The 16,393-nt window shown below is 52.2% G+C and overlaps 1 protein-coding gene across 2 annotated transcripts in view; it reads left to right on the forward strand.

Annotated features, from left to right (window-relative positions):
• The window catches only part of VRK1 (VRK serine/threonine kinase 1), a 74,085-nt gene that overhangs the window by 16,673 nt on the left and 41,019 nt on the right, over window positions 1-16,393 (forward strand). For both annotated transcript variants that reach the window (XM_068254789.1, XM_068254788.1), the window contains exons 4-7: window positions 1,456-1,525; window positions 4,635-4,722; window positions 4,833-4,941; window positions 15,117-15,209. In XM_068254789.1, the coding sequence (XP_068110890.1) occupies window positions 1,456-1,525; window positions 4,635-4,722; window positions 4,833-4,941; window positions 15,117-15,209 (360 nt within the window). The remainder of the gene's footprint in view (window positions 1-1,455; window positions 1,526-4,634; window positions 4,723-4,832; window positions 4,942-15,116; window positions 15,210-16,393) is intronic.

Consider the following 16,393-nt stretch of genomic DNA (forward strand, 5'->3'; position numbering starts at 1 on the left):
GTGGGGAATACATGTAGCAGAGCTATACCAGATATCCATCAAAGTGCCACATTATATCTGAGCCCAAGTCCTATCTAACCCCCACTGCAGACACCAGCTTTGTCCTGCCCACTGTGCTACAAGGAGCCTCATTCTTCTGCAGCTTCTGCCCATTTAGTCTCCTAACAAATTGCTTGCCTGATTGAACATCAATCAAGGTGGCCTCGTTTTGTAGCTCCGCCCCCTGCAAAAAACCCACCATGGCGTTCTTTCTATCACCAGTAGAGAAACACTATTGCGGTTTTTATCAGAAGGCGGGGCTACTCACTGGCAGCCTGCGGCCCCGGGGCTGTGGGAGGTAGTTATAGCTTGCTATAAGAAGATTCATTGAATGTATAATATACCCTGAAGGTCTGCTTTAAAGGGAACTCAATGCCTTTAAAAGAGAACTGTAGTCTCGACAGATCCCGGACATAGATGATATGTGAGATGAAAATTGCCTTCTCGCATGTAAAGGTCCATACACAAAGGAGCAACGCCAATGACCTTACCATGAAAAAAACAAACTATGTTGTCCACACTCAGATAGTCTGAACTGCAATGTCGTTTAATGAGTGCGTGTGAAAGCGACATATCACATGACCAGTGCGCATGCTCTGGAACAATGTCGTTTGAACAACATTGTACACTACTGGCTGACCCAACAATATCTGCCCAACAGCCAGTTGGATCGGGGAATCTGCCCAATATTTGTCGTTTGACGCCATCTGGCTACATTTTATAACACGATTCTCCTCCGATACAGCAAATCTGTCATTGGATGGACGTTTCAAATGACTTTTGTTCAGCGTGTCAGTGTCTATAACTTTCATCTGCCAGTACCAAAATAACTATACATTATTCAGCCTGTATTACATATGCTAAATGAGTTCAAATAAGCAAAACCCATGACCTGACTTGCCCTAGATGTGGAGATACAGCAGCACATGCTACAGGCACGCCCAAATAATACATAGACAACAGATGAAGTGACACACCAATGAATAGAAGGTCCTCCTAGTTAAATTAAAGTGTGACAATGTACATGTATGGGCTGGGCATTGTGTGCTGCATACACAGGTACAAGACATGCAGCTGTCACATGAGATCGCAGTATGGGCCTAACAGGTCTTACTAGTTTGTAAAACTTAAATAATGATATCCAACCTCTCATAACCTACACCTATATTGTTAGCCAAATAGTAATTGTGGAACCTCTGGCTCCGCACCATATACATGCCTCAATAAGCAATGTGCACATAGAAGAAACAATTTAATCAATCATCCCAATTGTAATGAGCTATTTCTCCGGAAAACCAAGTCTGATGTTTCCTCGCAGATAGTTCTGAGGGTGGGAGAGAACGGATAAATGTGTTTCATTCTTGTCTTTTGGGGAGAGATTCAAATCTTTTTCTTTTTTTGTTTTTTCCAATTTAGGAACCGAGTGACAATGGCCCCCTCTTCTCTGAGCTCAAATTCTACATGCGAGCGGCCAAGCCGGACATGCGTGAGTCTCTTTGTTTTTTTTAAATAAACCATATACTTGTTGATAGTGTATATAGTGTAGTATGTAAAATGAATGGGTATATAGAAAGCAAGTAAACGATATACTCACAAACCAGGGTCTCCGTGTAGGCAACCACTGTATAGGCCGGTGAGGAGATTAGACCTGTCCTCACTCAGGATTAAGATGTCGCTCTCTGTAGATCAGAAGAAAAAGGGTATAAACCTCTCCACCTCCAAGTATTGTAGGAGGAGAACAGAGGCGCCAGCAGGATAAAATATGCTAAAAACGTTAACATTTTCAAGGGAGGAAGTGGTGGACTTACCTCCCTGAAGTAAAAGTGAAACTGTACACAAGAAATCCCGTTGCACCAATGAGTAAGGTGAAAAAATAGAAAATTCTTTATTCCAAATCCAGCATCTCAGTATACAGGTAAAAAGCTCACGCGTATCGGAGCAAGAATGGCTCCTTAATCATAGCTCAAGAAGTTAAAACTGTCGATTTTGAAACAGATAAATTTATTTAAATTCTCCAAAAATACAAAGCAACGCGTTCCGCAGGTATATTCCTCCTTCCTCTGGCAATAATATACTTCTACACACACCACACACGTAAATGTAATTAGGGGTTGCGGTGATCGCTGGACAAGGGGGATTGTATTTACCCCAACTGGGAACCGGTGGCATACCTGTACATATGCTATGGGAAGCAGGAGGTCAATATAGCTTCCCTGGTGGTCCAGAGTGGGCCAAACCTAATGCAAAGTGGGGAAACCCCCTGAGGGCCACATTAAATGTCTGACATTTATGCTGTATAGGACCCAGAGCCTTCCCTCTCCTTAGGTATGTATGTTATTTTTTTTTGTATTTTATTCACTTCAGACTCCCTTTAAAGAAAACCCGAGGTGTGTTTAACCACTTCAGCACCACAGGGTTTTTTGCTTAAAAACCAGAGCAATTTTCACATTTCAGCGCTCCTCCCATTCATTCACCAATAACTTTATTGCTACTCATCAGATGTAAATGATCTATATCTTGTTTTTTTTTGCCACAAATTATGCTTTGTGAGGGTGATATTTGCTTTTAGTAATTATGCTATTATCTGTGCATTTTAAAGGGAAAAATGAGAAGAAAAAATACACTATTTCTCCATTTCCATGCACTATAATTTTCAAATAAACAATGTTACCATAGGTAAAACCCACACATTGTATTTGCTAATTTGTCCTGGTTATCTCAACATTTAAATAATGTTCCTAGTACAATGTATGGCGATAATATATCAGTTTCTGGTTTGTGTGTTTTGATTTCTCATTGTACTCTATCAGTAATTAAAAGCCCTTATCTTCATGATTAACAGTAATACACTCTCATGGCATACATATTTTAAAAGTTAAGTCACTAGGGTAACTATGTATTCTCTTTTCAATGCTGTCACTTTTGTTTTTTTTTACAAGTATTTATTTAGGGGTATAGAGTACATGAAAATAACAGTTTTATTGCTTTTCATTCAGTTTTCCGGTAAAAAAAATCACATGACTTAGCCCTCAGTTGTCAAACAACACAAAATCTATTCTCTCACTTGTCACGGTTAAAATGATACCCTATATACATAATCAGATAGCTTATTGGGCATACAGCACACTGTTTACCACAAGTACGCCTATCTACTCCCCTGAGCCCCAGGTAAAGTTCTGTGGGGAGTAGATAAGCGTAGCAAGGGAGGTGAAGTGGTTAAAGAATGTTATCTGCATACAGAGGCTTGATCTGCCTATACAGCCCAGCCTCTGTTGCTATCCCAAACCCCCCTAAGGTCCCCCTGGACTCTGCAATCCCTCATAAATCACAGCCGTGCTGTGAGTCTGTGTTTGCATCTGTAGTGTCAGTCTCAGCTGCTCCCCCACCTCCTGCATAGCTCCGGTCCCTGTCCCTTCCCTCCAATCAGCAGGGAGGGAAGGGATGCAGGCGGGGACTGGAGTTCTGCAGGAGGCGGGGAGAGCAGCAGACTGATACTATAGAGATAAACACAGCCAGCTCTGACAAGCTGTTTGTCAGCAGCGTGGCTGTGATTTATGAGGGATTGCAGAGTGCAGGGGGACCTTAGTGGGGTTTGGGATAGCAACAGAGGCTGGGCTGTATAGGCAGATCCAGCCTCTGTATGCAGATAATATTCTTCAAACCCACCTCGGGTTCTCTTTAAAGGAATTATCCGAGCTGCAAAAAAGACATCCACTTACCCGGGGCTTCCTCCAGCCCCTAGCAGCCACAGTTCCGCTCTCAGCCGCTAGCTCCCGGTCCCCAACGGTGCAGAGGCCGACCTCTCCAGGTCATCTTCTACTGCGCCTGTGCGAGTGCCGCTGTCAGTCAAGTCCATATCGCTGTCGGTCATTCAGTCAGACATTCTCTTTATCTTCCTGAGCGTTACGCCGCTCAGGAGGTTTTGTTACTTTTTGGCCGATAATAAAATAATTGTCCCAAATGACTGTAAACCCTCTAGCTAGCACTAGGCTAGCTAGTAAAGGTGTCCGGGATCCCCCGATCCAGCCAGTTAATACATTACCCCCCCCCCCCCTTTGGATCCAGTGATCGCGCAGCCTCTCTGCACAGCTGCGCTCTTCACTATGGGGAGGATCACACATGACGTCATGCGCAGACCTGAACCTCCCCATAGAGAGTCTGGAGCTGCGCAGGGAGGCTGCATGATAGCTGGATCCAGGCTGGGTAATGTATAAATGGGGGGAGCGGCGGGTGTCAGACACCTTTACTAGCTAGCCTAATGCTAGCTAAAGGGTTTACAGTCATTTGGGACAGTTATTTAATTATGGGGCACCCCTGGGGCCACAGAGCGGTATACCTGACACAGTGTCGGGCATACCGCTAAGGAGGTTAAACATTACCAGTTGCTATTTGGCTGCAGTGGTGTCTGAATCACACCTGAAACAAACATGCAGCTAATCTCAAATCTGATTATAATGTCAGAAATCCCTGATCTGCTGCATGCCTGTTCAGGGGCTATGGCTAAAAGTATTAGAGGCAGAGGATCAGCAGGTCTGCCAGGTAACTGGTTCTCTGAAGGCTGCTATTGTTTTATATATATTTTTATCATTTTGCAGTTCAGCAGTGGACCCGCACTCATAAACTGAAGTACCTCGGTGTGCCCAGATACTGGGGCTCAGGGCTGCATGACAAGAATGGAAGCAGGTAATATGAATGCCACAAGTGCTTTGTCTCCTCAGTGTGTGTCTGTTGTTTGGTAAAGCATTTTTAAATGAGCTTCTAACTATGGGAGTATCGCGGTCCCTTCTATCCAGCTACAGGTTCATGGTGATGGATCGATTTGGAACAGATCTTCAAAAAGTTTTTGAGGAAACCGGGAAACGGTTTAGTCACGAGACAGTCCTGAAGCTGGCCTTAAGACTGGTAGGGTTTTCTATCCATCTTCCGAACTCGGGCATGTGGTTTTTTTTTTGTTTGTTTTTTTTTACTTTATTGGGTGGAATATATCATAATTTGCCTTGCACTTAGACACTGAAGCGAAGAGAAAAATGATGATATCATGAATTGGTTGTGTAGTACGGATAATTAGTAGAACATTAATAGCAAAGAAAATATTCTCATTTTTTATTTTCAGTTATATAGTGTTTTTTTATAACATTGCATCATTCTCTAGTATTTGCAGTTTACACACTACTCAGCATTCTAAATGATTTTACAGAGCAGTGCAGGAACATTAACACATACATTTTTATGCATTACTGGTCAAATGCGTATATTTTTACGCATTAAACCAGTAATTCGTAAAAATACATGTTAATGTTCCTGCCCTAGCGGGAATGCGTAAAAATGTACGCAATGCGGCCCGCCGACCTCCGAGGTCGGCAAGCTGCCAGCAGGGACTGGAGCAGCAGTGAGTGACTACGAGGGCACAGGATGGCTGCATGGGGCTGGTAGAGGAAGAACTAGCTAGTGGCGGGGGACTGGAGCAGCAGTGAGTGACTACGAGGGCACAGGATGGCTGCATGGGGCTGGTAGAAGCAGAACTAGCTGGCAGCGGGGGACTGGAGCAGCAGTGAGTGACTACGAGGGCACAGGATGGCTGCATGGGGCTGGGAGAAGCAGAACTAGCTGGTGGCGGGGGACTGGAGCAGCAGTGAGTGACTACGAGGGCACAGGATGGCTGCAGGGGGCTGGTAGAAGCAGAACTAGCTGGTGGCGGGGGACTGGAGCAGCAGTGAGTGACTACGAGGGCACAGGATGGCTGCAGGGGGCTGGTAGAAGCACAACTAGCTGGTGGCGGGGGACTGGAGCAGCAGTGAGTGACTACGAGGGCACAGGATGGCTGCATGGGGCTGGTAGAAGCAGAACTAGCTGCCAGCGGGGGACTGGAGCAGCAGTGAGTGACTACGAGGGCACAGGATGGCTGCATGGGGCTGGTAGAAGCAGAACTAGCTGGCGGCGGGGGACTGGAGCAGCAGTGAGTGACTACGAGGACACAGGATGGCTGCATGAGGCTGGTAGAAGCAGAACTAGCTGGTGGCGGGGGACTGGAGCAGCAGTGAGTGACTACGAGGGCACAGGATGGCTGCATGGGGCTGGTAGAAGCAGAACTAGCTGGAGGCGGGGGACTGGAGCAGCAGTGAGTGACTACGAGGGCACAGGATGGCTGCATGAGGCTGGTAGAAGCAGAACTAGCTGGTGGCGGGGGACTGGAGCAGCAGTGAGTGACTACGAGGGCACAGGATGGCTGCATGGGGCTGGTAGAAGCAGAACTAGCTGGTGGCGGAGGACTGGAGCAGCAGTGAGTGACTACGAGGGCACAGGATGGCTGCATGCGGCTGGTAGAAGCAGAACTAGCTGGTGGTGGGGGACTGGAGCAGCAGTGAGTGACTACGAGGGCACAGGATGGCTGCAAAGGGCTGGTAGAAGCAGAACTAGCTGGTGGCGGGGGACTGGAGCAGCAGTGAGTGACTACGAGGGCACAGGATGGCTGGATGGGGCTGGTAGAAGCAGAACTAGCTGGTGGCTGGGGACTGGAGCAGCAGTGAGTGACTACGAGGGCACAGGATGGCTGCATGGGGCTGGTAGAAGCAGAACTAGCTGGCGGCGGGGGACTGGAGCAGCAGTGAGTGACTACGAGGGCACAGGATGGCTGCAGGGGGCTGGTAGAAGCAGAACTAGCTGGTGGCGGGGGACTGGAGCAGCAGTGAGTGACTACGAGGGCACAGGATGGCTGCAGGGGGCTGGTAGAAGCAGAACTAGCTGGCAGCGGGGGACTGGAGCAGCAGTGAGTGACTGCGAGGGCACAGGATGGCTGCATGGGGCTGGTAGAAGCAGAACTAGCTGGCAGCGGGGGACTGGAGAAGCAGTGAGTGACTACGAGGGCACAGGATGGCTGCAGGGGGCTGGTAGAAGCAGAACTAGCTGGTGGCGGGGGACTGGAGCAGCAGTGAGTGACTGCGAGGGCACAGGATGGCTGCATGGGGCTGGTAGAAGCAGAACTAGCTGGTGGCGGGGGACTGGAGCAGCAGTGAGTGACTACGAGGGCACAGGATGGCTGCAGGGGGCTGGTAGAAGCAGAACTAGCTGGAGGCGGGGGACTGGAGCAGCAGTGAGTGACTATGAAGGCACAGGATGGCTGCATGGGGCTGGTAGAAGCAGAACTAGCTGGCGGCGGGGGACTGGAGCAGCAGTGAGTGACTATGAAGGCACAGGATGGCTGCATGGGGCTGGTAGAAGCAGAACTAGCTGGTGCCGGGGGACTGGAGCAGCAGAGAGTGACTACGAGGGCACAGGATGGCTGCAGGGGGCTGGTAGAAGCAGAACTAGCTGGAGGCGGGGGACTGGAGCAGCAGTGAGTGACTATGAAGGCACAGGATGGCTGCATGGGGCTGGTAGAAGCAGAACTACAGTGTTCTCCCCAGGCTCTTTTAGCCGGGTGCTCCACCCGGCTGGATTTCGTGACCACCCGGCTGTCATCGGCTCACCTCCTCAACTCCTCCTATGCTGTAAGCACAGTTGCCCTGCATTTTCAACTCGCCCCACCCGGCTACTTTTTCCTGCCACCCGGCTACTATTTCATGCCACCCGGCTGGAAAAAAATTCTGGGGAGAACACTGAACTAGCTGGTGCCGGGGGACTGGAGCAGCAGTGAGTGACTACGAGGGCACAGGATGGCTGCATGGGGCTGGTAGAAGCAGAACTAGCTGGTGGCGGGGGACTGGAGCAGCAGTGAGTGACTATGAAGGCACAGGATGGCTGCATGCGGCTGGTAGAAGCAGAACTAGCTGGCGGCGGGGGGACGGGAGCAGCAGTGAGTGACTACGAGGGCACAGGATGGCTGCATGAGGCTGGTAGAAGCAGAACTAGCTGGTGGCGGGGGACTGGAGCAGCGAGTGACTACGAGGGCACAGGATGGCTTCAGGGGGCTGGTAGAAGCAGAACTAGCTGGTGGTGGGGGACTGGAGCAGCAGTGAGTGACTACGAGGGCACAGGATGGCTGCATGGGACTGGTAGAAGCAGAACTAGCTGGCGGCGTGGGACTGGAGCAGCAGTGAGTGACTACGAGAGCACAGGATGGCTGCAGGGGGCTGGTAGAAGCAGAACTAGCTGGTGGAGGGGGACCGGAGCAGCAGTGAGTGACTACGAGGGCACAGGATGGCTGCATGGGGCTGGTAGAAGCAGAACTAGCTGGCGGCGGGGGACTGGAGCAGCAGTGAGTGACTACGAGAGCACAGGATGGCTGCATGAGGCTGGTAGAAGCAGAACTAGCTGGTGGCGGGGGACTGGAGCAGCAGTGAGTGACTACGAGGGCACAGGATGGCTGCATGGGGCTAGTAGAAGCAGAACTAGCTGGTGGAGGCGGGACTGGAGCAGCAGTGAGTGACTACGAGAGCACAGGATGGCTGCATGGGGCTGGTAGAAGCAGAACTAGCTGGTGGAGGCGGGACTGGAGCAGCAGTGAGTGACTACAAGGGCACAGGATGGCTGCATGAGGCTGGTAGAAGCAGAACTAGCTGGTGGCGGGGGACTGGAGCAGCAGTGAGTGACTACGAGGGCACAGGATGGCTGCATGGGGCTGGTAGAAGCAGAACTAGCTGGTGGCGGGGGACTGGAGCAGCAGTGAGTGACTACGAGGGCACAGGATGGCTGCAGGGGGCTGGTAGAAGCAGAACTAGCTGGTGGCGGGGGACTGGAGCAGCAGTGAGTGACTACGAGGGCACAGGATGGCTGCATGGGGCTGGTAGAAGCAGAACTAGCTGGTGGCGGGGGACTGGAGCAGCAGTGAGTGACTACGAGGGCACAGGATGGCTGCATGGGGCTGGTAGAAGCAGAACTAGCTGGCGGCGGGGGACTGGAGCAGCAGTGAGTGACTAGGAGGGCACAGGATGGCTGCAGGGGGCTGGTAGAAGCAGAACTAGCTGGAGGCGGGGGACTGGAGCAGCAGTGAGTGACTACGAGGGCACAGGATGGCTGCATGGGGCTGGTAGAAGCAGAACTAGCTGGAGGCGGAGGACTGGAGCAGCAGTGAGTGACTACGAGGGCACAGGATGGCTGCATGGGGCTGGTAGAAGCAGAACTAGCTGGTGGCGGGGGACTGGAGCAGCGGTGAGTGACTACGAGGGCACAGGATGGCTGCATGGGGCTGGTAGAAGCAGAACTAGCTGGTGGCGGGGGACTGGAGCAGCAGTGAGTGACTACGAGGGCACAGGATGGCTGCAGGGGGCTGGTAGAAGCAGAACTAGCTGGTGGCGGGGGACTGGAGCAGCAGTGAGTGACTACGAGGGCACAGGATGGCTGCAGGGGGCTGGTAGAAGCAGAACTAGCTGGTGGCGGGAGACTGGAGCAGCAGTGAGTGACTACGAGGGCACAGGATGGCTGCATGGGGCTGGTAGAAGCAGAACTAGCTGGTGGCGGGGGACTGGAGCAGCAGTGAGTGACTACGAGGGCACAGGATGGCTGCATGGGGTTGGTAGAAGCAGAACTAGCTGGTGGCGGGGGACTGGAGCAGCAGTGAGTGACTGCGAGGGCACAGGATGGCTGCATGGGGCTGGTAGAAGCAGAACTAGCTGGCGGCGGGGGACTGGAGCAGCAGTGAGTGACTAGGAGGGCACAGGATGGCTGCATGGGGCTGGTAGAAGCAGAACTAGCTGGTGGCGGGGACTGGAGCAGCAGTGAGTGACTGCGAGGGCACAGGATGGCTGCATGGGGCTGGTAGAAGCAGAACTAGCTGGCGGCGGGGGACTGGAGCAGCAGTGAGTGACTACGAGGGCACAGGATGGCTGCATGGGGCTGGTAGAAGCAGAACTAGCTGGCGGCGGGGGACTGGAGCAGCAGTGAGTGACTACGAGGGCACAGGATGGCTGCATGGGGCTGGTAGAAGCAGAACTAGCTGGCATAGGGGGACTGGAGCTGCAGTGAGTGACTAGGAGGGCACAGGATGGCTGCATGGGGCTGGTAGAAGCAGAACTAGCTGGCAGCGGGGGACTGGAGCAGCAGTGAGTGACTACGAGGGCACAGGATGGCTGCATGGGGCTGGTAGAAGCAGAACTAGCTGGCATAGGGGGACTGGAGCAGCAGTGAGTGACTACGAGGGCACAGGATGGCTGCAGGGGGCTGGTAGAAGCAGAACTAGCTGGTGGCGGGGGACTGGAGCAGCAGTGAGTGACTACGAGGGCACAGGATGGCTGCATGGGGCTGGTAGAAGCAGAACTAGCTGGCGGCGGGGGACTGGAGCAGCAGTGAGTGACTACGAGGGCACAGGATGGCTGCAGGGGGCTGGTAGAAGCAGAACTAGCTGGGGGCGGGGGACTGGAGCAGCAGTGAGTGACTACGAGGGCACAGGATGACTGCATGGGGCTGGTAGAAGCAGAACTAGCTGGTGGCGGGGGACTGGAGCAGCATTGAGTGACTACGAGGGCACAGGACGGCTGCAGGGGGCTGGTAGAAGCAGAACTAGCTGGTGGCGGGGGACTGGAGCAGCAGTGAGTGACTACGAGGGCACAGGATGGCTGCAGGGGGCTGGTAGAAGCAGAACTAGCTGGTGGCGGGGGACTGGAGCAGCAGTGAGTGACTACGAGGGCACAGGATGGCTGCATGGGGCTGGTAGAAGCAGAACTAGCTGGTGCCGGGGGACTGGAGCAGCAGTGAGTGACTACGAGGGCACAGGATGGCTGCATGGGGCTGGTAGAAGCAGAACTAGCTGGTGGCGGGGGACTGGAGCAGCAGTGAGTGACTGCGAGGGCACAGGATGGCTGCATGGGGCTGGTAGAAGCAGAACTAGCTGGTGGCGGGGGACCAGAGGATCCGTGAGTGACTACGAGGGCACCGGATGGCTGCATGGGGCTGGTAGAAGCAGAACTAGCTGGCGGCGGGGGACTGGAGCAGCAGTGAGTGACTACGAGGGCACAGGATGGCTGCATGGGGCTGGTAGAAGCAGAACTAGCTGGCATAGGGGGACTGGAGCAGCAGTGAGTGACTAGGAGGGCACAGGATGGCTGCATGAGGCTGGTAGAAGCAGAACTAGCTGGTGGCGGGGGACCAGAGGATCCGTGAGTGACTACGAGGGCACCGGATGGCTGCATGGGGCTGGTAGAAGCAGAACTAGCTGGCAGCGGGGGACTGGAGCAGCAGTGAGTGACTACGAGGGCACAGGATGGCTGCATGGGGCTGGTAGAAGCAGAACTAGCTGGCATAGGGGGACTGGAGCAGCAGTGAGTGACTACGAGGGCACAGGATGGCTGCATGGGGCTGGTAGAAGCAGAACTAGCTGGCATAGGGGGACCGGAGCAGCAGTGAGTGACTAGGAGGGCACAGGATGGCTGCATGGGGCTGGTAGAAGCAGAACTAGCTGGTGGCGGGGACTGGAGCAGCAGTGAGTGACTACGAGTGCACATGATGGCTGCTTGGGGCTGGTAGAAGCAGAACTAGCTGGCAGAGGGGGACCGGAGCAGCAGTGAGTGACTAGGAGGGCACAGGATGGCTGCATGGGGCTGGTAGAAGCAGAACTAGCTGGTGGCGGGGGACTGGAGCAGCAGTGACTACGAGGGCACAGGATGGCTGCATGGGGCTAGTAGAAGCAGAACTAGCTGGTGGTGGGGGACCGGAGCAGCAGTGAGTGACTAGGAGGGCACAGGATGGCTGCAGGGGGCTGGTAGAAGCAGAACTAGCTGGTGGCGGGGGACCGGAGCAGCAGTGAGTGACTACGAGGGCACAGGATGGCTGCATGAGGCTGGTAGAAGCAGAACTAGCTGGCAGCGGGGGACTGGAGCAGCAGTGAGTGACTACGAGGGCACAGGATGGCTGCAGGGGGCTGGTAGAAGCAGAACTAGCTGGAGGCAGGGACTGGAGCAGCAGTGAGTGGCTGCGAGGGCACAGGATGGCTGCATGGGGCTGGTAGAAGCAGAACTAGCTGGTGGTGGGGGACTGGAGCAGCAGTGAGTGACTACGAGGGCACAGGATGGCTGCATGAGGCTGGTAGAAGCAGAACTAGCTGGCAGCGGGGGACTGGAGCAGCAGTGAGTGACTACGAGGGCACAGGATGGCTGCATGGGGCTGGTAGAAGCAGAACTAGCTGGTGGCGGGGGACTGGAGCAGCAGTGAGTGACTATGAGGGCACAGATGGCTGCATGGGGCTGGTAGAAGCAGAACTAGCTGGTGGCGGGGGACTGGAGCAGCAGTGAGTGACTAGGAGGGCACAGGATGGCTGCATGGGGCTGGTAGAAGCAGAACTTGCTGGTGGCGGGGGACTGGAGCAGCAGTGAGTGACTGCGAGGGCACAGGATGGCTGCATGGGGCTGGTAGAAGCAGAACTAGCTGGCGGCGGGGGACAGGAGCAGCAGTGAGTGACTAGGAGGGCACAGGATGGCTGCATGGGGCTGGTAGAAGCAGAACTAGCTGGTGGCGGGGGACTGGAGCAGCAGTGAGTGACTAGGAGGGCACAGTGTGGCTGCATGGGGCTGGTAGAAGCAGAACTAGCTGGTGGCGGGGGACTGGAGCAGCAGTGAGTGACTACGAGGGCACAGGATGGCTGCATGGGGCTGGTAGAAGCAGAACTAGCTGGCATAGGGGGACCGGAGCAGCAGTGAGTGACTAGGAGGGCACAGGATGGCTGCATGGGGCTGGTAGAAGCAGAACTAGCTGGAGGCGGGGGACCGGAGCAGCAGTGAGTGACTAGGAGGGCACAGGATGGCTGCATGGGGCTGGTAGAAGCAGAACTAGCTGGAGGCGGGGGACTGGAGCAGCAGTGAGTGACTACGAGGGCACAGGATGGCTGCATGGGGCTGGTAGAAGCAGAACTAGCTGGCGGCGGGGGACTGGAGCAGCAGTGAGTGACTACGAGGGCACAGGATGGCTGCATGGGGCTGGTAGAAGCAGAACTAGCTGGCGGCGGGGGACTGGAGCAGCAGTGAGTGACTACGAGGGCACAGGATGGCTGCATGGGGCTGGTAGAAGCAGAACTAGCTGGTGGCGGGGGACTGGAGCAGCAGTGAGTGACTAGGAGGGCACAGGATGGCTGCATGGGGCTGGTAGAAGCAGAACTAGCTGGCGGCGGGGGACTGGAGCAGCAGTGAGTGACTACGAGAGCACAGGATGGCTGCATGGGGCTGGTAGAAGCAGAACTAGCTGGTGGCGGGGGACTGGAGCAGCAGTGAGTGACTAGGAGGGCACAGGATGGCTGCATGGGGCTGGTAGAAGCAGAACTAGCTGGTGGGGGACTGGAGCAGCAGTGAGTGACTGCGAGGGCACAGGATGGCTGCATGGGGCTGGTAGAAGCATAATAACCAATAACAAGAATCATAATAATGTGCTAATACACCACTTATAACTCTAAAAATATAATAATGCAATCATAATAAAGATGAATGTACTGTAGTGACAGTAATAATTAGGGGTGGGACGACGAATCCTGCGAATCCACGAATCCCTCGAATATTAGGAAATATTCGAGATTCGTGGATTCGAATCCCGACGCCATTTTCCACTACATGAATCCGCCGAATCCCGACGCTGCATCCGCCGCTCGCACTCGTCCTCCTCCGCCCCCCCCCCCGCGCCTCCTCCGCCCGCCCGCATACTGTAACAACTCACCTATCCATAGCGGAGCGCAGAGCGGCAGACCTCTCGCTGACTTCCTGGTTCCCCCTAGTGACGGCTTTTACAATGACGTCATCAGTAAGAGCCGGTCCGGCCTCAACAGGAAACAGGGAAGTAACGAAGAGGTCTGCTGCTCTACCTACCTACCTACCTACAGGCCCCTATACCTACCTACAGGCCTCAATACCTACCTACCCACCTACCTTCAGGCCCCCTATACGTACCTACCTACCGGACACTATACCTACCTACAGGCAACTATCCTTACCTACCTACCTACAGGCAACTATCCTTACCTACCTACAGGCCGCTATACCTACCTACAGGCCACTATACCCACCTACCTACAGGCCCCTATACCTACCTAAAGGCCCCCTATACGTACCTACCTACCTAAAGGCACCTATACCTGCCTACCTACAGACCTACCTATGCTTAAGGCCCTATACCCTGCTACCTATACTGAAGGTTCCTTTACCTACCTACCTACCTACCTACCTATACTGAAGGCAAATGTACCTTACTACCTATACTGAAGTCCCCTATACCTAGCTACCTACCTATACTGAAGGCACATATACCCTGCTACCTATACTGAAGGCACATATACCCTGCTACCTATACTGAAGGCACATATACCCTGCTACCTATACTGAAGGCCCCTATACCTAGTTACCTACCAATACTGAAAGCACATGTACTGTGCTACCTATACTGAAGGCCCATATACCTTGCTACCGATACTGAAGGCACATGTACCTTGCTACCGATACTGAAGGCCTCTATACCCTGCTACCTACCGATACTGAAGGCCCCTATACCTTGCTACCGATACTGAAGGCACATGTACCTTGCTACCTATACTGAAGGCCCATATGCCCTGCTACCTATACTGAAGGCCCCTATACCCTGCTACCTATACTGCAGGCCCCTATACCTTGCTACCTATACTGAAAGCTACCAATATTGAAGGCACCCATACCTAGCTAGCTATACTGAAGGCACCTTTACCTCGCTACCTATGCCTGGGTACCTATACTGCGGGCAACTATACCACGGATCGCACAATTCTTATGTGCAGGATTCGTTAGATTCGGGATTCGAAAGGTTCGAGATATTCGAGAACCTTTTCGGATTCGAAAAAATTGTGGATTCGTCCCATCCCTAGTAATAATGTAATAGGATTTATGTTCTCTTTATTATTACATTACTACTGTAGTTGGTCAGATGGGAAGCTGGCCATTATGGTACCAGGTTTACACAGTTTTAGTAATATGTATCCATAAACCAGTGTTCTGGCTGTGCTGTTGCTTTTAGGGCACCAGAAATATGTCATTCCATTTTCTTATCTCTACATGTATTTGTGCTGCTGTGATCTAACCCTATATCTGTGTAGATAATGCTTTGCTGGCTGGAATATCATCATGTTATGTGATTAGTCTCCTACTAGCGGCAAAGCTTGAGAATCCTCACATTATATCATTTTTTTTATTTTTTTTTAGATCGATGTTTTGGAGTACATACATGAGCATGAATACGTACATGGGGATATCAAAGCTTCCAATCTACTCCTACATCATAAAAATAAAGATGAGGTATGTAAGAGGCCTGTGTGTACAACAGTCACATGATGAGGGATGTAAGAGACCTGTGTGTACAACAGTCACATGATAGATGAGGGATGTAAGAGACCTGTGTGTACAACAGTCACATGATAGATGAGGTATGTAAGAGACCTGTGTGTACAACACTCACATGATAGATGAGGGATGTAAGAGACCTGTGTGTACAACACTCACAGGATAGATGAGGGATGTAAGAGACCTGTGTGTACAACACTCACAGGATAGATGAGGGATGTAAGAGACCTGTGTGTACAACACTCACATGATAGATGAGGGATGTAAGAGACCTGTGTGTACAACAGTCACATGATAGATGAGGGATGTAAGAGACCTGTGTGTACAACACTCAGGATAGATGAGGGATGTAAGAGACTTGTGTGTACAACAGTCACATGATAGATGAGGGATGTAAGAGACCTGTGTGTACAACACTCACATGATAGATGAGGTATGTAAGAGACCTGTGTGTACAACAGTCACATGATAGATGAGGTATGTAAGAGACCTGTGCGTACAACACTCACATGATAGATGAGGGATGTGAGAGACCTGTGCGTACAACACTCACATGATAGATGAGGTATGTAAGAGACCTGTGCGTACAACACTCACATGATAGATGAGGGATGTGAGAGACCTGTGTGTGCAACAGTCACATGATAGATGAGGTATGTAAGAGACCTGTGTGTACAACACTCACAGGATAGATGAGGGATGTAAGAGACTTGTGTGTACAACAGTCACATGATAGATGAGGTATGTAAGAGACCTGTGTGTACAACACTCACAGGATAGATGAGGGATGTAAGAGACTTGTGTGTACAACAGTCACATGATAGATGAGGTATGTTAGAGGCCTGTGTGTACAACACTCACATGATGAGGTATGTAAGAGACCTGTGTGTACAACACTCACAGGATAGAGGAGGTATGTAAGAGACCTGTGTGTACAACACTCACATGATGAGGTATGTAAGAGACCTGTGTGTACAACACTCACATGATAGATGAGGGATGTAAGAGACCTGTGTGTACAACACTCACATGATAGATGAGGTTATGTAAGAGACCTGTGTGTACAACACTCACATGATGGATGAGGGATGTAAGAGACTTGTGTGTACAACACTCACATGATAGATGAGGGATGTAAG

This window comes from Hyperolius riggenbachi, chromosome 9 (genome assembly GCF_040937935.1).
Source record: "Hyperolius riggenbachi isolate aHypRig1 chromosome 9, aHypRig1.pri, whole genome shotgun sequence".
Classification (NCBI taxonomy): domain Eukaryota; kingdom Metazoa; phylum Chordata; class Amphibia; order Anura; family Hyperoliidae; genus Hyperolius; species Hyperolius riggenbachi.